Genomic DNA, 18,703 nt, shown 5'->3' with positions numbered 1-18,703 from the left:
GAAAAGGCAACAAAACATCACTTAAGGAATTTCACAATTATCTCAATGATAATATCTTTAACCTGAAACTGACAATGGAAGAAAGCAATGAGAAAATACAATTCTTAGATCTAGAACTATACATTAAAGACAATAAGATACACTCAACATTATATGTGAAACCATCCTCAGGCAACAGCATACTTTTTGCTAAAAGCAACCATCCACCACATATAATCAACAACATTCCATATGGAAAATACTTGTGCATCAAACGAAATTGTACTGAACAAGAGGAATTTGAAAAACATAAACAAGCAGCAAACAGAAATTAAGATTTGTAACAACATTTAATTCTGAAACCAAACTACTCAAACAAATTCTACAAAAACACTGGTATCTACTCAAATTAGATCCGGATCTCCAACCATTTTTAGACCGAATCAACCATATATAACCAAATATAACTTTCAAAAGAGCCAGAAATCTAAAGTCCCTCACATTTTGAACAACACAGGAAACAAAAAGGGCTCACCCAACTATGGAATACTGCCACCCTAACAGGGAAATTCAAATGTGCAACATGCACAATGTGCCAATATTCGGAAAATGGTCTGACCAAGATAAGTATGCCTAACGGCTACGATTATAAGCTGAAAGATTTCATCAGTTGCAAAAGTGAATGCGTAGTGTATGCTCTAAATTGTCAATGTTCCAAATTATATGTGGTAGTACCATTAGGATGTTAAAAACAAGGATCTCGGAACATATTAGAACAATCATCAATAAAGACTTCAGATTACCACTTGGATTACATTTTCTAAATGACCATGTTGAAACACATATGGACAAAATCAAATTTTTGGGCTGGAAAAAATTGAGTTATCCTCCAGAGGTGGCAATTTTGAAAAACATTTGAGACAGAGAGAAGCATTTTGGATATGTTCTCTAGACTGTTGTCACACAGGCCTCAACTCGGATTCAGAATTTGGACACCTTCTCTAGCCTCATTCTCAATATCAATGATTTGTTATGTATATTTTACTATAACCTTGATTTAGAATTCATGTTTTGATTTTGTACAAAATGCAAATAATTGTATGTTGTTTGAAAATCACAAAGCCAACTCTGGTATTCTATGTATATATTCAACTGTCATACCATCCTATTAAGAGCACATTGGCCCTTATTTTGAGCGACCATTTCTATTTAAAATTAGAGCAATCGATTAAAAGGCACAGTCCACAACTTATATAAACTATAGGGAATGGATCAATATTTAATATCTGTAACCACATTCCCCATCAACCACCCTTTTCTAATTAAAAACATCAAAAACATTTTTTCTGATACATTGAACATATTTTTGGGAAAATGGGGAATCGCGAACAATCATCAAAAGGTTGTATCTCTGCTCATTAGCAATTGCAAAATCCGCCCATTAGGTCTTTTTTTTGATCAGTCACGCTATTTGTTCTTGTCTAATACGTGGTAACCCGACCCAACATGGCGCTTCAGAACATCTGTAACATCTCACACGATTGCCGAGCATCGTGACGTAACGCCTATAAAAAGCTACCATTTTTTAACTAATTCTGTGCTCTGTCCAACCTGGGAAAGCCGAAAGGAAACAGAAACGCAAGTCTCAATCGGAAGACTATAAGGTGAGACCATGTAGACTATAGCCCACTTTTGAATCAAGTTTTATGTGTAGCCTGTATAAAATACGATATCATTAGACATTTGGATCAAATATTCTTTTGATTCACTTTTAGACGCAAACGCTTTGCTGATAACTCACATTACCTTTGAAAGGGGAAAACTCATGCAAAACATTGTTGCAAACAATCAAGTTTGCATCAAATGAACACGGAACATCCTGCAAGCCATTGCAAAACCGGATGGAATAACACAAGAAAATTAAGCCTTCTTGTTTTCTAAATAATGTGAGAACATAAAACACAGGAGTTCCGCTAGAAGTGATTCATTTAGGAATATCAAATGATTTTTTAGCATCATTGGTTATAAATTTAAACCATCGGTCATAAATTTAAAACATTAACATAGATCAAGTTACATAAATGTACCCATGAAATCAAAAAAACATGCATCAACAATATGTAATCAACTGCCTTGTTCTCTCTTGGCTTTGAATCTACTTTTTTTAACTCAAAAAATGTTTTTCTTTCAAATACTGTTGAACACTATATTTATTTGTTTATTGCTTTATAGGGATGCATCATGTTCATATCATATTGAAGAATTATAATGAAATGAATTTGTCGTTGTGACACCCTCCTGAAGAACCAATAACATTGGGGAACACGTGTCGAGGGAATAATTCAATAAATGTCTTTTCACCTTTGAATCGAGTCTCATGAACAATATATATTTCTTTAGATCTTTAAAAAAAAAAGGTGCGCTAGAACAAAGTGACTAGTATCTTCCAATTTTGTTCCATTTTTGATACATTCAGCAGTCTGAATGTCACTAGTCATCTCTACTGTGGCACCAATTAGAACACTGATCAATTGACAACTCTTTTTTAAAGCCAGCTGGCCAACAGTTGTATTACAGACTGCAAAATAAGAATCTTCTTATTAACACGGCCAGTCAGCGTCCCTTTTCGAGTTTCGAAAACAAATCATGTAATACTCTGCGACTACCACTAGATGTCGGCCTATGCAGCATGTGAATCTTAGCAGATACTAGCATCAGAAATACAATTACAGTCAGTAATGTTATATATCCACAACACCAAGAAATGTATAGTGGGTTTAAAAGGTTTGAAAAAAATCCTTTCAACTGAATGTGTTGTGGGTCAGAACTGGAGGTGAACTATCAGTGATGGCTACAGGTGGTGTTGTGTGACCTGAATGCGCACCTCGATTCCAAACAACAACTAGCCACACAGGATGCCATTATAATAAACAACTGTTTTTAATGAATAAAACCCAAAATGTTGCTAAATGGAATTGCGTGAAGACCAGTGCTTGATCACACACACATGCACACAGACACACACCCTTTAAGTTGTGCAGATTGAATTCAACAAAACCCTTTGGCCGTGGCCACTCTACATGTCTTTTGGGCCCACTCGCCATGGCCTTCATTCCCCCAATATGTTTCTTTTGGACCCACTACTTGGCCTCAGCTTTTGGCCGTGGCCACTTTACATGTCTTTCGTTCGGGCCCACAAGCCAGGGCCTTTGGCCTTTGGTTATTTTAAAACACTACCTTTCTTACTCACTAACCATGTACTTCGCCCATGACCATTTACCGTGGGCCTTTTACTTGTTACTCCAATAACTTTTGTCCGGTCTCATTCGCCATGGCCTTCAGTCGTGGCCACAACACTAGGTTTTGTTTTGGCACACTAGCCATGGCCTTTGGTCACATAGCCTTTGGGCATCTCCATTTTCCATATTGCACCCCTTGACAGCTAATAGGTTTCATTGGTGCCCACTGGCCATAGCGAATGGCTATGGCCTTTGGCATTGTCCACTTCCCATATTGCACCATTCGGTTCCTTAAAGTAACCCAGTGCCCATATACTTTGGCTACACCTATTACCCCCACCTCACTGCAGCTGTAAAATTCCTTTTCCATAAACGCGGTCATATTTGAAATGTACTACACATAACCCCAGTTATACATACATTCCTGCAAATAACCGTGGTTGTTTTCGTGTGACTCACGAAAATAAGCCCAGTTATTTCCCATTATAACCCCGATTATGTGAAAATGTTTGAACTCCGAACTTGGTCCACAGGACCCCCAATCCCAAATTTCTCATGGTGTCCTCTTTACCCCTCCCCACCTCTAGCCCGTTTCCATTTTATCCTGTTTCCTTCTCCAAATAGCATTTTTTCCACTTTTTGTTTTTAGCTAACCCTGGTTATTCCCATTATAACCCTGGTTATCTCTCATTGCGAGAAAAAAAATGGCAGTTTTTTTATTTCTGAAAAGCTTCGCTGCTGCATTGTGGGATATATTCCTAACCAAACTATAGTGCGGCGATTGTGGCACTTTAATTAATATAAACAATGGTCATAAGGCACAAGGTACCATAAAATTCACCAATTATCAAATATCAATATTAGTGCCGTAATGCAATAAGGAAGCAGCAATGAAACACTAAATATTACACATATTTTCTCTCCCAAAAGATAATGAATTTCTATTAGACAATGAATGAGTGCACTAGTCAACATTGTCAGGTTACCACTAATTAACCTAGCCCAAAAATTGTCACGGTCTAGGACCTCAGTTTTGTTAATAAATTTACCAAAAGGCGGAAGTCTGTAGGTTGAGAGCATCACTACAGTCTATCAACAGATGTTTGAGATTCAAGAGACCCAACCTCACCACAAAAACGCCATATCCTTTTATTCATAGCAATACCAATAGATGATAGACCAAACTCATGCCTTATTACATTTTTCCAGAGCATTCCTCCCATACTGTTTACACATTTCCAATCAACTGGCAATAGCTCAAGATGATACAGGGTTGAAGGAACTACCTTACTGACATAACATATTATTAACGTTAACGAAATGAAGGTGAATTTAGAGTATCTAAATAAGATTTTATGCATTTGTTCATAAAGAGGTGCCAATTTGGCTTTTAACCTGGCACAAATGTCCCCTTTCCTAGATTTACAATAGATGTGAGTACCCTATATAGATTAACTTGGATGTTAAATTAATGCAGCAACCTTCTATAAAACACGTATAATTCTGCAAAGCTTTTGAACATGAATTTACTAAGATGGAAGATTTTTGCAAAATTCAAACGCAAATTATTCTTGGTTAAATGTCGATTTACACCGTTACGAGCTCTTTGCAACCCTATTTGGGTTATATAAAATAAAACTGTTGTCCGCGAATAAGAAGGCTGTTCTCTATTTTGGGAGAGAATTGTTGCCTGTTTGAAAGCTCCTCTACAAAGTAACACAAATATGAATTAGAAGATAGTGTGCAAGAATTCACCCCTGTCGGAGCCCAACAAAAGTCTATACCGCAGCACCCAGATTCTCAGCAGTATTAAGTCTAACTTGACTCTAGATGTGCCAGTGTGTCGTTCTACCAATAATTTCAGAAGTCTCGCCGGGATACCCCAGTTGTCATTCGTTCCACAGTCTAGGTCGGTGAAAATAGTTGAAGGCACTGGAAAGATCAACGCAGGCCAAGAAAAGCCTCTGATTTTTACAACATGACTTGTCGCAATAAATGGATTATCAAGCCATTTAGACAAGTTCTGCATTGTTTTCGAAAACCTGTTTTGCGTTTATAGGGTTTACCAATTGAATTAGCCTAAGTGTTAAGCTCCTCCTGCAGCAACAATGCAGAAATGTTTTAAATGGCATGAAGAACAGCTGTAAGGCGGTAGTTACCAGGGTTGCATAGTTGCCTTTTTATTTAACTATTTCGACTATGAAACATATTCTCCAAGTTTGTGGAAAGTCCCCCAAAGAGCAATAAATGAATACAGTTTAGACACAATATCTGCCCATGGAACAAAGCAACATTATTCAGAACCAAATTAGCAAGCTCATCTGGCCCTATTGCACGAGAGGATTTTGACTATTTTATTAAACGTTCAACATCCACCATGGCAAATTATCCTTTCCAGAGACCAAGAAGGGCTATATTGAAGTTAATTATGGTGTCACTGGGACGTCCAAACTTCTCAATAAAGAAGCTATTCCAAGAACATTCAGTAAGGATGTTATCTAAAGCAGAAATGTGGGTTCCATGAGTCACATGCGCACTGTTAGCACATTTCCAAATGTTGTGAGGACCGAACTTGTTGGCAATGATTAGCATAATTTGGCTGTCACCAATATCAAGATGTAAGCAGTAAAACCTCAACCAGTGTCTATGGTAAGGCAGCCAGTCCTGCCCCACCTACTTTCTAGGCATGCTTAAGCACAGTCCAGCGCCGGAAGAGGCCATATGGCCCACTCTACCTTTTTGTTCCACTTGTCTCTATGCCGGCCATCTTGCCTCACTTCACAACATACCACCATTCCACAGCACCCTGAAATTCCATAAATCCACACCACCACCCCTTCACATCACTAGAATACTATTCCACCACACTCCACACTATTACACCACCACAGTCCTCCACTCCAAACCATAATTCCAGACCACCACTCCAAACTAAAATCCACCGCACCGTGTTTCGACCCCACCCCACTCCATGCCCCCAATACAAACCACCACAGTACTCCACATTCCACACCACTACTCCACACCTCTCCATACAGCTTCTCCTCAGCCCCTGGATACCCCACCCACCATCCCTTGCACCCTACCTAACCAGCCCACCCTTCCTTGCCCCAACTACACTTCCTCAGCCCATGTCTACAAACCCCACCCACTGACCCTTGCTTCAGCCCATCCATCCTCGCCCCTGCCTACCCCACACTCCCTTCCTCGCAACACATGCCTGTCCTGCCCGCCCACGCTTCCTCGCCCGTTTACTATGCCCACCCACTTTTCCATGCCCTGTGTCTACCTGCCAGCCCACCCTGCCTTGTCCCCTGTCCAGGCCGCACACCCTTCTTCATCTGCCCTTCCATTCCATTGTCTGCCATTCCCCCACTCTACCCCAACTCAACCCCATTCACCCCCCTGCCTCAACCCTGCCCATTCCCAACAACCCACCCACTCTAGCTCACCTCTTCTGGCCTCCACTAATCCTCGCTCACCCCTGCCTATTGCCTCCCGCTCACTCTTAAGATATGATATGATATGGCATTTATAACGCGCCTATACACAAGTGTTTCAAAGCACGTTATAAATGTCACCCTAGGTAACCCTTAATGTCCCCATGCTCACCTTTAAATGAACATTGTTTGCTCACATGTGACATTAGTAATGCACATCGTAAAATGTTTCAAGTATACTGCACTGAAAGGAAGTATTTCTACAATGTCTACTACAAATATTTGTCTGCAAGCACTCATTTTCAGATTTGTTTGGAATTTCTGTTAAGTAATTCCAGGAGGAGCTATGGGGAGTCGGAAAGAAGGCAGTTTGAGTGATGGGGTGCTGAGAGACATGTCAAGTAAATGTTAGGCTAGAAAAATATATGAACTCTTTGTTTCTACCCTGAGTTTAAATAACACTCTGTTTTATAGAGAGGAAATGGCATATGCACATATTGCATAATGTAGCCTTGCATTAGTTATAGTAACATGCTGAGCAAAAAGGTATGATTCCAACTGAGTGGAAGGCCACAATTACAGAGCATGAAAAGTAATGTGAGACTACAAAAATCTAACCTACATGTTAAACTGTATTGTTAGACTTAAAGAACCTCACGGAAAGGACCAATTTTGAAGGTGTATTATTTTCTTGCTTAACTTTTTGTATTTTAACTCTCTTTCAGCACAGTCAGCGTTCAGCCATGTTGGTCAGTTTGAAGTACATCTCGCTGGGGATCCTGGTCTTTCAGACGACGTCTCTGGTTTTGACAATGCGATTTTCGCGAACACTAAAAGAGGAGGGGCCTCGTTACCTGTCCTCCACCGCAGTTGTTGCGGCAGAGTTCTTAAAAATCGCAGCTTGCATCTTGCTGGTATACAAAGACAACAGTACGTAGCACCTTTCAGTTCTTGTTATGTTCTTACATGCCACCTGTGGAGAGATCTGTGGTGTCCTATCGTGGTCTGATTCTGCTCTGCTTTGTCCCATGTCTGTTCCCAATTCTTTGGGAACGCACATGGGATCTCTGTGCCACGAAATGGCAGGATCGGAAACTGTGCTATCACAGTTGAATTAAGTTGAGTCTGAACTTCTTTTGTGCCTGTGATCTTATTTTGTTTTTCTTTTTTTGTTGTTGGTACAACTGCTGTGGATGGTTCCTTTTTGTTTGGGATGGCTTAGTCTCTTGGCGATGTAAAACATGCACATCTCAAATGCTCTACAGTCAATCAGCAGACTGGTGAAGCATTAAGCGTTTCTGATTGGCTCATTGCAGTTCATCTTTGCATCCCAATTGGAACATTGACTTTTGTAGGGGAATTGCATTTTACATGGAATGAATCTTGAGTTTTCCTAGACCTTATTTCTGACTGCTGTAGACACCGCCTCTGTTTGGAAGAACAGTGACTTCCATGATGGCATTGTCATCAATTGGTTGCCATCACTGCATCCCATTCTGCACAGGTAATTGATGTAATATTCATACTTTTCAGAATAAGAGAGGCAGGTTTTGCGCACAAAATAGTCATGGCGAATACAATATATGCATTGTGAAGGCATCATAAAGCAAGACACAGACAACAGACTTAAAGTACAAAATAAGATGGTTTATTAAATCAAATGTCAGGATGGTTGAATGCCTAACTTGCCTCATGCAAAGGTGGAATTTCCCTAACTGAACGAAACTAAGGAAAGTCTGAGTCAGAAAGTTTAACTTAAATGTGTGTCTGTATATAAAACCTATCATTGCCCTCACAACTAAAGCTAACAATGTGTAGGGATGTCAATAATAAAGAAATGGTGATGAACACAGAGTTCTGAGCTTCTTCGAGCTCCTGGCTTCCTCTCCAGCGCCCCTTCCCCAAGTTCAGGAAACTTTCACAAATCCTTGAGGTTCCCTTTCCTCAAGTTCAAGGTAATACAGTTGCACATAATCCTCGGGGTTCCCTTCCCAAAGCTAAAAGGAACACTGTTAAAAAGAAAAGGGTGTTGAGGATCCGTCCTCAAGACAACATGGCAGTTCATTAAGTCTCAGGGTTTCCTTCCCCAAGACTTCAATGTAGCAACTTATACTGGTCTCAGTCTTTCAATGTTTAACACAACTCCATGCATTAACAGTTAATTCACAGTGCTCCTTCTTAATTTGTTTCACCATGGAAGGTTCCTTTATTTAGGTGCAGTTCTTACACCATACAGTCCACCCATCACAGGTCACGGAACCAGGAACCTCTGACTCTTCAGCCCACATAGGTTTTTCTGTATTTGCCCTATGTATAGATTTACATTCCCTTAGTTTCTCCTTGTCGGCCTCTTGGCTTTATGTGCAGTTTCACACTCTCCCATACCAGTCTTGCGCTATGTTGCACTGTATTTATTCACAGAGTTCAGTTTGCAGTGGTCTTATTTGATTCCCCACCTTTTGTCATGCTCTTTCACCCTTGCGTTCCCATTTCATCTGTTGCTTTGACATGGGCGCTTTCCCATTTAAATTTCATTAACTCGCAGCTTTGCTCTCAAAGTTTTTGTTCAGTTCGGTATTCAATATTACAAAGTTTTCATTCAGTTCTGTATGTAATATCTTTGCCACTTAATTTCCATGGCACCCGTAACTTTGGGTTTGTTCCCACTCTATGCATGCTTTTCAGCTCACTCGGCATTCATTCTGCTTACATCCAGCCCCTCGGAGCGCCCCAGTCTCGAGTGATGCTCTCTTTCACACACGGCTCTCTGTTGGCCCTGTGCAGTAGCTGCACTGGACTCCTGCTTCGCTTGCCGGCTTGCCTTCGATTGAGAGCCCCGCGTGCACTTTTGATGCCTCTCTGGGATTGCTGCCAGCTTTGCTCTGCTTCCGCAGACCCCATCGGCAGTCACTTCTTTTTCCTGGTTCGCAGCTCCAGCTGTGTTTCCGGACATAGGAGGCTTCCCCACCCGAGGAATTCCAATTCCTGGGCTGCAGGACCCACCACGGTTGCCTCCTCATGAGAAGAGCGGGGTTCCCTGCTGGTCTCTCCCACACAGGCCTCCCTGGTTTTTCCTTTCAGAGGGGCCTCTCTGTTGGTCCCTTTGCTGCTCTCTTGGTCTCCTCTTATACACCTTGACAGGTTGCACGCGTGATCTTCTAATTGGACTTGCCTGACAATAGATAGAGGGACATGCCTGACCTTCACAGTACTCTGCAGGCATGTTCTTCATCCCAGTACTAGAGTTATGAAAGGCATTACTGATGTTCACTACTCCTAGTCACCTCTTCCTCGTCTCAGTACTGTCATAGGAAAATTGTGGGACAAGATGGGAGATCCTTTACAATAGCCCATAGAGGCTGGGGGAGTGTTAGGTCGGTTCTCAATAGGGAATGGGGGATACCATGTCTCACCCTTGACCCTTCTCTTCTTCACCCTCTTTCTGGTACTTCTAGAGTGGTAATATCTCTTTGTATTTTCCTGGTTAGTGGGACAGGGATATCAATACTCCATAACTGCCTCTGGGATAGCGACTTCTTTCTGAAAGGGGAAATGTGGAATACTGCGTCTCATCTGAGAGCATATCATTCCCACTCCCCAAAGACCCTCCACCCAGGTGATCTTCCCTTGCTTCCCCACTACCAGGGACAGGATCCAAAAGCAATGGCCTTTCCCTGGCCACCTTAGAAGAGGACCCAAGGGGAGTAGATGTGAGGACACCCTCAGGTTTCTCACAGCATGCAACTTGAATTGCACTTTTTGTGACGTGGCGGGCTTCTTTCTGTAATTATATCTATATTGTTTTGATGAAACCCTCATCCCTTTTGTAGCAGTGCCTAACTCCATATTTAAATATCCCTTGCAACTGTTTTTTAAATACCTATTTATTACTCACAAGACCAAAAGACAGACCAAATGCAATATAAAGCATATATTTCCTGATATAACCATGTATTCATTAAGGAAATTCTGAGTTTTGTAGTGTCTGTAGACCATTTCAAGAGGCAGTCCACTTATCTCTGAGGGGATGATGATGGGTCGAAACATAGCAACATATATTTCTTCCATTTTATTCATATATTTCAAGACTCTAAGCCATTCATTATGCGAGGGGACCTGAGATGACATTCAGTATTTTAAAGTACAGTGTTTGGCGAGAAAACAACCGCAATTGAACAATATACATATACTTTGAGGGATGTTGCCTATATCCCCAAAGAGGCATTTCATAGCAAAGGAAATATTGGGAATAGCTTTAATACCACATAAGGTGTTTGACACCTTATGCCAAAGTTCTAGAATATAAGGACAAGATGAAAGCTTGCGTTGAAAATTGGCATTGTGAGTAAAACACCTTGGACAACGGTTCCAGTGGTTGGAGTAAAATTTAGCAAGCTTGAACGGGTAAAATGAGTCTGTTTAGCATCTTAAATTGGATGAAATGGTACAGTGAATTGATAGCTCCTTGGTCAATCGACAATATTGTCCCCGATATTCATCTTACAGTGAGACACAACTATCATCCTCCCACTTACTACCTCCCATTTACTACGGACACTGACTTGTGTATGGGACGTGTCTGATTTGGAAATAATTATTTCAGGGCTTTATCTTTATCCCACCTGCTACGTTAATGCTGGGTCAGAAGTGGGAGTAATTCCTGTAAAGGCCCAGCATGGCACTTCCAAGGCATAGGGAACTACTATCTTCAGTTGGCGAAAGATTCTTGACAAAGCAGAAACTGTAGAGTGGACTAAGTCAAAAGTACATGTTTTGTCATAGTTCGAGGCAAAGATGAAGATTTTAAGATTAAGAGGGAATTTCACCTCTTCTCTTAATCCTGCCATGAGGAATGGTAGACTCGGGAATATGCATCAAATTGAGCCTGGAAGACCAAGTAATACAGTTTAAATAGGGTGCAGGTAGGCCACCAAATGCATGCAAATGGACATTATCCCCCCCATTTCAATCGAGAATGCTATCAACCCCACATGAAATTAGGAATGACTTTTCCGGCCAAACAGGCACATTAGAAAAATAGTATGACAACTTAGGGAGAACAACTATTTGTATTAAAGATCTACATCCAGTGGCTGATGTCATAAGTGAGACCCAGGCGGTAATCTTACAAATCAAATAGGTCAAATTTCCCCCAAGTTACTTGCAGCTCATAGACAAAGCAATCCGCAGCTACAAGATGGGCTCAGCCTGCTGACATTTGAAGCTTTCGCTTGACTCCATAGTGGTAGTTTCCGTTAAAGGAAATAGCTAAAAATTAGCCAAGTTCACCCTAAAACCCCCAAAACAAATGTTCACATTTCCTACATAATGTGCTCGGGTTTAATGCTTGGATTCAGAACATACAAAAAGATGTCATCAGCATACTATTAAATTATATCAGCATTACCAAGCATACAGATCCCTCAGAAGCTATGTCTAGAGCTAAAGAAGGATACAAAGAGGCTCGACTGCTAAGGGGAAAGCTGATGTAGAAAGTGGACACCCCTGACTTGGTACCATGACTAAGAGAGAAGAGAGTTGAAAAGGTACTATTGATGCACACTCTGAGGAGTCTTTATTCCTCCCCTGTTGCCAAACGACTGAGTAAGTAGACCATACCCAAAAGGTTCAAGAGTAGCAAAAATAGAATTCTAGGAGACGGAATCAAATGTGTTTTCAGCATCAAGTGTGGCAGCTATGGCTATTGGCGGATGCGATTGATTCCAGCTCAGTCATAATACAAAATAATCTTATGAGGTTTAATGCTGTGTATATATGGTGGACGAACCTGGATTGATCTAGATCTTCTAGGTTTGACATGTGTGGCAACAGTCTAAAGGCAAGTTATCGGGGGCAAAAATGTTGGCATCAGCATTGATTCAAGTTAATGGTTGATCAGAGTCATGATTGGCAGGGTGGCTATTTGGTTCAAGACGCAAAGTTATAATATCCTTAAGACGATTGAGTGGGAACAATCCCGGGTTCAGAGAGTCCTGTTATAAATAAGGAAGATGTGGAGCCAGCATTACCTTGCATTCCTTATATAATTCAGCCACCCATCCATCTGAACCAGGAGCTTTGCCAGACTGAAGATCATCTTTAGCCTTATGTAACTCCTCAACAGATAACTGGGCACCCAAAGCAATCCTAGCATCCAGTTGTTACGTCAAAAGGGAAACATTGTCTAGGTTTGAGGAAAAATGTATAACAGACATAGGGCCTAATTGACAGAAGAGTTTTATAATGGTGCAATCTCATTGGAAATCGCTCTGTGAATCAGGCCATTCGTTTCTTGATTGGAAAAAAGAAAATTGACAAAATGCATTAGAGAGCAATAAACCATTAGTGTAGTAGAGTAAAAGGGACCCATCTGAGTCCTGATTCTAATGCTATGGAAAGATATTCTGCTAGACTCCTTTTCTTGAGCTAGCCTAGGTCTCTTGCACATTTCAGGGCCAGATCTGTAAAAACGGCCTGCCCTGTTTGTGTTTAGGCATCAGGGCATGGTGAACTCACTCATCTGAAAAATGAGCAAAGAAAGGGGTTTCCCCAGAAACTCCCTCAGCGTGGAGTCAACAAATGATTCAGCCCTGTTTTTAAAGTTATTTTTAGGCACTCTTACTATACAGAGTTTGTTGCAGCAAGATCTGTACTCTAAATTGTCACACTTAGTAGAGAAAACTTTAACCTACTTCTGTAGCGTTGCCAGTGTCGTAGTAAGAGGAGATGCACAATTTTCTCGCTTCTCAGCTTCTGTGATTCTTCTGCTTTATTTGTCCAATTTAGATGTTATGTACAGAACCATCGCTGAGAAATTGTCTAGCTTGGTATTCATGTATGCAAACCCTTTCCTTGTGCATCCCATATATCACTTATTGGAGTTCAGATTCAGTCATTGTAGGAATATCAGTAGTCACACGCTTTCACTGTCCAAGCCACAGTATTAGAATGACTACCTCCCGCCCCCGCCTTGACGTGGTAACGTTTTCCAGTGGGCTCTTTTTTCCTGGCATCTCTAGTCATGGTACAACCAAGGCTGTAGCTGTGCTAATGGTGTAGGCATGTAGGTCAGAAGTTTACAGACAACTAGCAAATATTGAGACAACTAACAAGCTATTTTAGAATGTCTGACCCCTTCCACCTCTTGCACTTGTCTAATTATTTATTTTGGCAGACAATATTCAGCTTGCAGGCCTTGTACCTCCATGTGAAGAGGGAGCCAGCGAGTTACACTTAACGCTGTACAAAGGTTGTGGGTGTGGGGGCACCAGTAGCCCAGAAGGTGAGCACCGGAGTAACCCGGAATATTTACCTAGTCATGTGGCTCCCCTTTCATTGGCCATTTTCTGGGACATTTGTTGAATTTTTTAGCAATTCAGGCTCATTTTGGCCGGAAATTGGCCAATGGTGGGAGTGCTATATAACACATATATCATGTGAGGATTTAGTGATCAACAAAAATGCGAATAGGATTGGAGAGTCGGAGGGAAATATTAGAGCAATGTGTAGGTATATTGAATCTTGCCGATACGAGGCGTTTTTTTGAAGGAGTTAAAATGATTTCTTCTAATCAGGTAGTTGCCCAGATTAAATGTATAATGGAGATATTTCTATCTTTTGGAAGGAACCGTCGAGCCGTTCAATCTTGAGTGGGATGGGGGTCTTTGCTTCAGAGATACAGAAGTCCAGGTGAGAGATAAGGCAACAAATACGAGCTGTTAATAGAATGTGGATTGGTAATGCTGAGCTACACCACCTCATTAGGAGGATTAAGAATCAATACAGCAACAGGAGAAAGGGGCATCGGTTTGCTATTACTAACGCTGAGTGGCAAGACTTGTTAGCTATACTAAGGGCTGCTGACATGAAGACATGAGGACGGACAACATACATACAAGCTTCTATTTGCTGTATACAGAACACAAAAGATGCTTCAAGACCCATTTCTATCACTGAAGCCCTCCTGCAAGCACGGCCCGCCCTCTTCACCACGAGGCCTCAAGGAGCCCCTCCAACACCGGCATGAAAAGGTAAGCCTTGACGGGCTTTGCAGGAAATTACAGCACCCGCAGCTGGAGCAGTGTATTTTGCGCACATCCTTCGATATCATTCAGAATTTTTCAAAAATTCTTTTTATTTGATAACTGCCTGTGAACGCTTTCGTCAGCGCCCTATTGCTGCTGTTCTGTGCAGGTGCACTCACTAGCACTGTGGTTCTTATTGTGGGCTATCCTTTCCAGCATGGCCGCCGCTAGATCTGCAGACACTGGAGTGCCAGCCCTGCTCTGAACCCCTGCTCTGATTGGGCCCTGTCTACATCTTAGGCCCAGTCCGGCAAGGCGGCAGGCAGAAGCCGGCCCACCCCCAATGCCCACTGCTGAGGCCCCTGTCTGTGGCTGTCTGGGCCATGAGGGCTCGGAGGGCCCCTTTTAACCCCTGTAGCACATCACAGAACAGTCTTCAGGCAGGCAGCTTGTTACCCCACGAACCTGGGCCTCTGAAACTTTATGCACCTCTGCTGAATACTTGTGAGTTATGAATGGACATTGTCATTGCTTCTCCACTAACCCCTACAACTGTTGAACCAAGTTGTGCCTATGCCATTCTGCCTTCCTTACCTTACTTAATCTTACTTAATCTTACTTAATCCTTTTTTCATCACATTTTGTGTCTCTTGTGTAATACCATTCGCTCCTCTTTTCTCACCTGGGTCCTCTCGGCCCTTTGACCGCACCTCCCCCAACCCGGCTAACCTTGTTCATGAACATCTGTCCGATAAAACGGGTGTCAGCTGGCACCATCGAATCTACCTTCACCCACCCTCTCCCCACCACAGGCTATACCTCTGCTATCAGCAACCTCCATCTTGCCATCACTAATACCCTTGACGTACTTGCCCCAGTCGTGAGGAACTGCCTGAAACCTGCCTCCAAGTGTAACACCTGGTACGACTCCAAACTTGCATCACTGCAAGCTGCGGAACAGAAGTGGCAGACCTCAGACTCCCCTCTGACAAACTGGCCTGTCGCCTGCTTCAAAGGCAATACTGAATCTCCATTTGCTCCAAGAAAAGGGCCCACATCCAAGCTTACGTCTCTGGTTCATCCACCAACATGACTGAACTCTTTAAAATCTGCAAGGAACTAATCAACCCTTCCACAGTCTCCTCCTTCCTCCTATCCCCCCAAACCCCCTCTGCCTTTCTCTCTTCCTTCCCTCCTATCACACCTGATGAGGTCACCATTGTTGTCCGCTCCATGAAGGTCTCCTCCAAACAGGTCTCCACCTGTTCCCCCAGAACCATTAAGGACAATATTGGCACTCTTGCCCCTACACTTGCTGATTTCTGCAATCACTCTTTTGCTACTGGATCTTTCCCCTCCTCCCTCAAGCACTCCCTTGTACATCCCCTCCTGAAAAAACCTTCTGCAGACCAGTTTTGTCCAGCCAACTACTGCCCCATATCTTTCACCCCCTTCCTTGGGAAACTCTTGGAGAAGCTGGTCCTCCCCCAATTGACCCAGCACACTGAACTTGTTGGTTGCCTACACAACCATCAATATGGATTCCGAGCATCCAGGGGCACAGAAACTGCCATTCTGAACACCTACTAGGAAATGATTGCATCCCTTGACTCCAACTCTCCAGCTGTGCTCATTCTACTTGAACTCTCCTCTGCATTTGATATGGTCAACCACTCCATTCTCATAAAATGGCTCCACGATACTGTAGGTATTTCAGCGCGGACGCTGGACTGGCTGAGCTCCTACCTCAACGAACGTCAGTCCCAGGTTATTCTGCACTCTTTCTCCTCCCCCACCTCTATCCCCACTTGCGGCACCCCCCAGGGCTCAAACCTTTCTCCCTGGCTCTTTAATACCCATCTTTCTACGCTCTGCCTTCTCCCCCAACTTCCAGTGTTATACAGATGACACACGACTCTTCTTCAAACTTCCCTCTGATGCTCTCCTTACTTCCTCCACCATTCCTAACTGCCTATCTGCCATCCAGTCCTGGTGTGCTTCCAATGATCTCTGCCTCAACACCAGCAAGACTAAGATCCTTCCTAGCTAATCCAAAATAGGGCTGCAAGACTTATCCTTGGCCTCAAGCCCAGGGACCACATCTCTCCAGCCCTAAAATCTCTCCATTGGCTCCTGGTTGCTGCAATGATCAAATTCAAATCCCTGTGCATCATCCATAAGGCTGTCTGGGGCCGGAGACCACACTATCTACAACTGGCTCTCAACAAAAACACTTCTGCCAGATCTTTACAGTCCTCCGGCACCAACTCTCTGTGTGTCAAGCGCTTCGCTAAACAGCGAGCTCGTGGCCGATCTCTTTCCTTGGCAGGCTCCCTCCTATGGAACAGCCTCCCCTTCCTCTTGAGCCGGATCTCCTCTGCTGTATGTGTTCTCCTAGGTCCTGGCCTCCCACACCCAATTGCCTTCAGCCTCTGCAAGCTCCCAGCACTTGTCTTGGCACCCACTGGCCAATGCCACCACAGACCTACACTTGTTTATTGGCAGCTGACCACTCTCACTTAACAGCTGCATACTCCCCAGCACTTCCTTCTTGCATGTTCACTTGCACGTTCTGAATGCTCACAAGGCCTAGTAGGTCCACTTCTATCTTTCATTGTTGGATTTGCTTTAATTCCCATGTTCCCTCCCTGTTGCCCTGTGGGTGCTTTGAAACACAATTTACTTGATGTATTAGCACCTTACAAATGCACAATGAATAAAACATTTAAAAATGTTTAAGGGTGATGGCATCGATGCTCTGGTTAATTCTATGAGTGGGGCTGCCTGGGTGAGCTTCCTGGAATCTAAATATAGTACTGAATACTTTGAAGTAGTAGGGGGCCAGATGAGTTACCGGAAAGAGTTGTGTATATCGAAGGAAGATACTATGGAATGTGTTAATAGGTTGAATGCATCAAGAGTCCCGGCCCATGATGGGTTAGCGAATGTTATCATCAAAAGCAATCTGGAATTTTGAACAGAGATACTGTATTTACTGTTCAAGGTAGTTATCAGAACGGTTGTGATACCAGAATCCTGGAAGAGGGCAATTTTTTGTGCCAGCATTCAAAAAGAGTGACAGGAATGACCCAAGCAACTGCCACTTTTAGACGTTCCCAGAAAGATCTTTGGTACATGCCTTTTGAGGAGCCTTATGAGTTGGATTACAGATAAAAATGTTCTTAGCCCGTTTCAGACACGTTTCCTCATGGTTACTCCACTATCCACCACATTTTGCCATTTAACTCCCTAATAGAGGAATCTAGATTGCCAAGTAAGCCGCCTTTGTATGCCTTATTTATTGACTTTCAGTGCGTTCGATATGACGAACAGGTCCAAACTCTGAAATAAGCTCAGAACCAGAGCTGTCTCATGTTTGATGATAAGTACTGCAGCATAAGAAGATCTACAGCTAGATTATGTAAATTAGCAAAGGACAATAATTAAAGTATCAATTGGGAGTATTTGCAAATAGTCAGAGATCAAGACAATAGATTGGAGATAAAAGCGCGGGTGGAATTGATTCATCGAGTCTCGATATATGTGTATTTAGACCAGGTAGTGTCAGATAAGAGTAGTGGCCGGCAGTTGATTGCTAATAAGCAATTAAAAGCATTGTCTTAGATGGTAATCAAGTATTTTTCTAGTAACTCGGCTGGTTACAGCTTAGACGGAGTGCATCTGGCGTATAAGCAATGTCTCACTATGATGTTAATGTGTGGGCTAGAGGTCAGCTACATAAGATATGATGTGTGGCTAAAAAGGTTTGAGGGGTTATTATGGCAAACGTTATTGGCTTTGCCTTGTCCGACTGGAATTGGGGTTGAGTTCTATCGCGTCGACTGTAGTAATAGAGGGGAATGTAAAGATTATGACTGGAACATCTTGTCCTCCACTACAACATTCTGGCAACGCTTTGCAAAAGGACAGCAGCACCGCTCTAGGGAAATTTTATAAATGTTGTCAAGAATATTTTGATATAATTGGGTGGGCTCCGAAATGGAGAAGTATAGGGGTGCAC

At 42.5% G+C, this 18,703-nt stretch overlaps 1 protein-coding gene across 2 annotated transcripts in view; it reads left to right on the top strand.

Annotated features, from left to right (window-relative positions):
* Positions 1-18,703, top strand: part of SLC35A3 (solute carrier family 35 member A3) — a 643,323-nt gene that overhangs the window by 198,447 nt on the left and 426,173 nt on the right. For both annotated transcript variants that reach the window (XM_069641592.1, XM_069641593.1), the window contains exon 2: positions 7,384-7,588. In XM_069641592.1, the coding sequence (XP_069497693.1) occupies positions 7,402-7,588 (187 nt within the window). In that variant the 5' untranslated portion in view covers positions 7,384-7,401. The remainder of the gene's footprint in view (positions 1-7,383; positions 7,589-18,703) is intronic.

Source organism: Ambystoma mexicanum, chromosome 1q (assembly GCF_040938575.1).
Source record: "Ambystoma mexicanum isolate Mex_15411 chromosome 1q, UKY_AmexF1_1, whole genome shotgun sequence".
NCBI classification, from domain to species: Eukaryota; Metazoa; Chordata; class Amphibia; order Caudata; family Ambystomatidae; genus Ambystoma; species Ambystoma mexicanum.
Note: the sequence above shows the minus strand (reverse complement) of the source record. Positions and strands in the feature narration are given on the sequence as shown.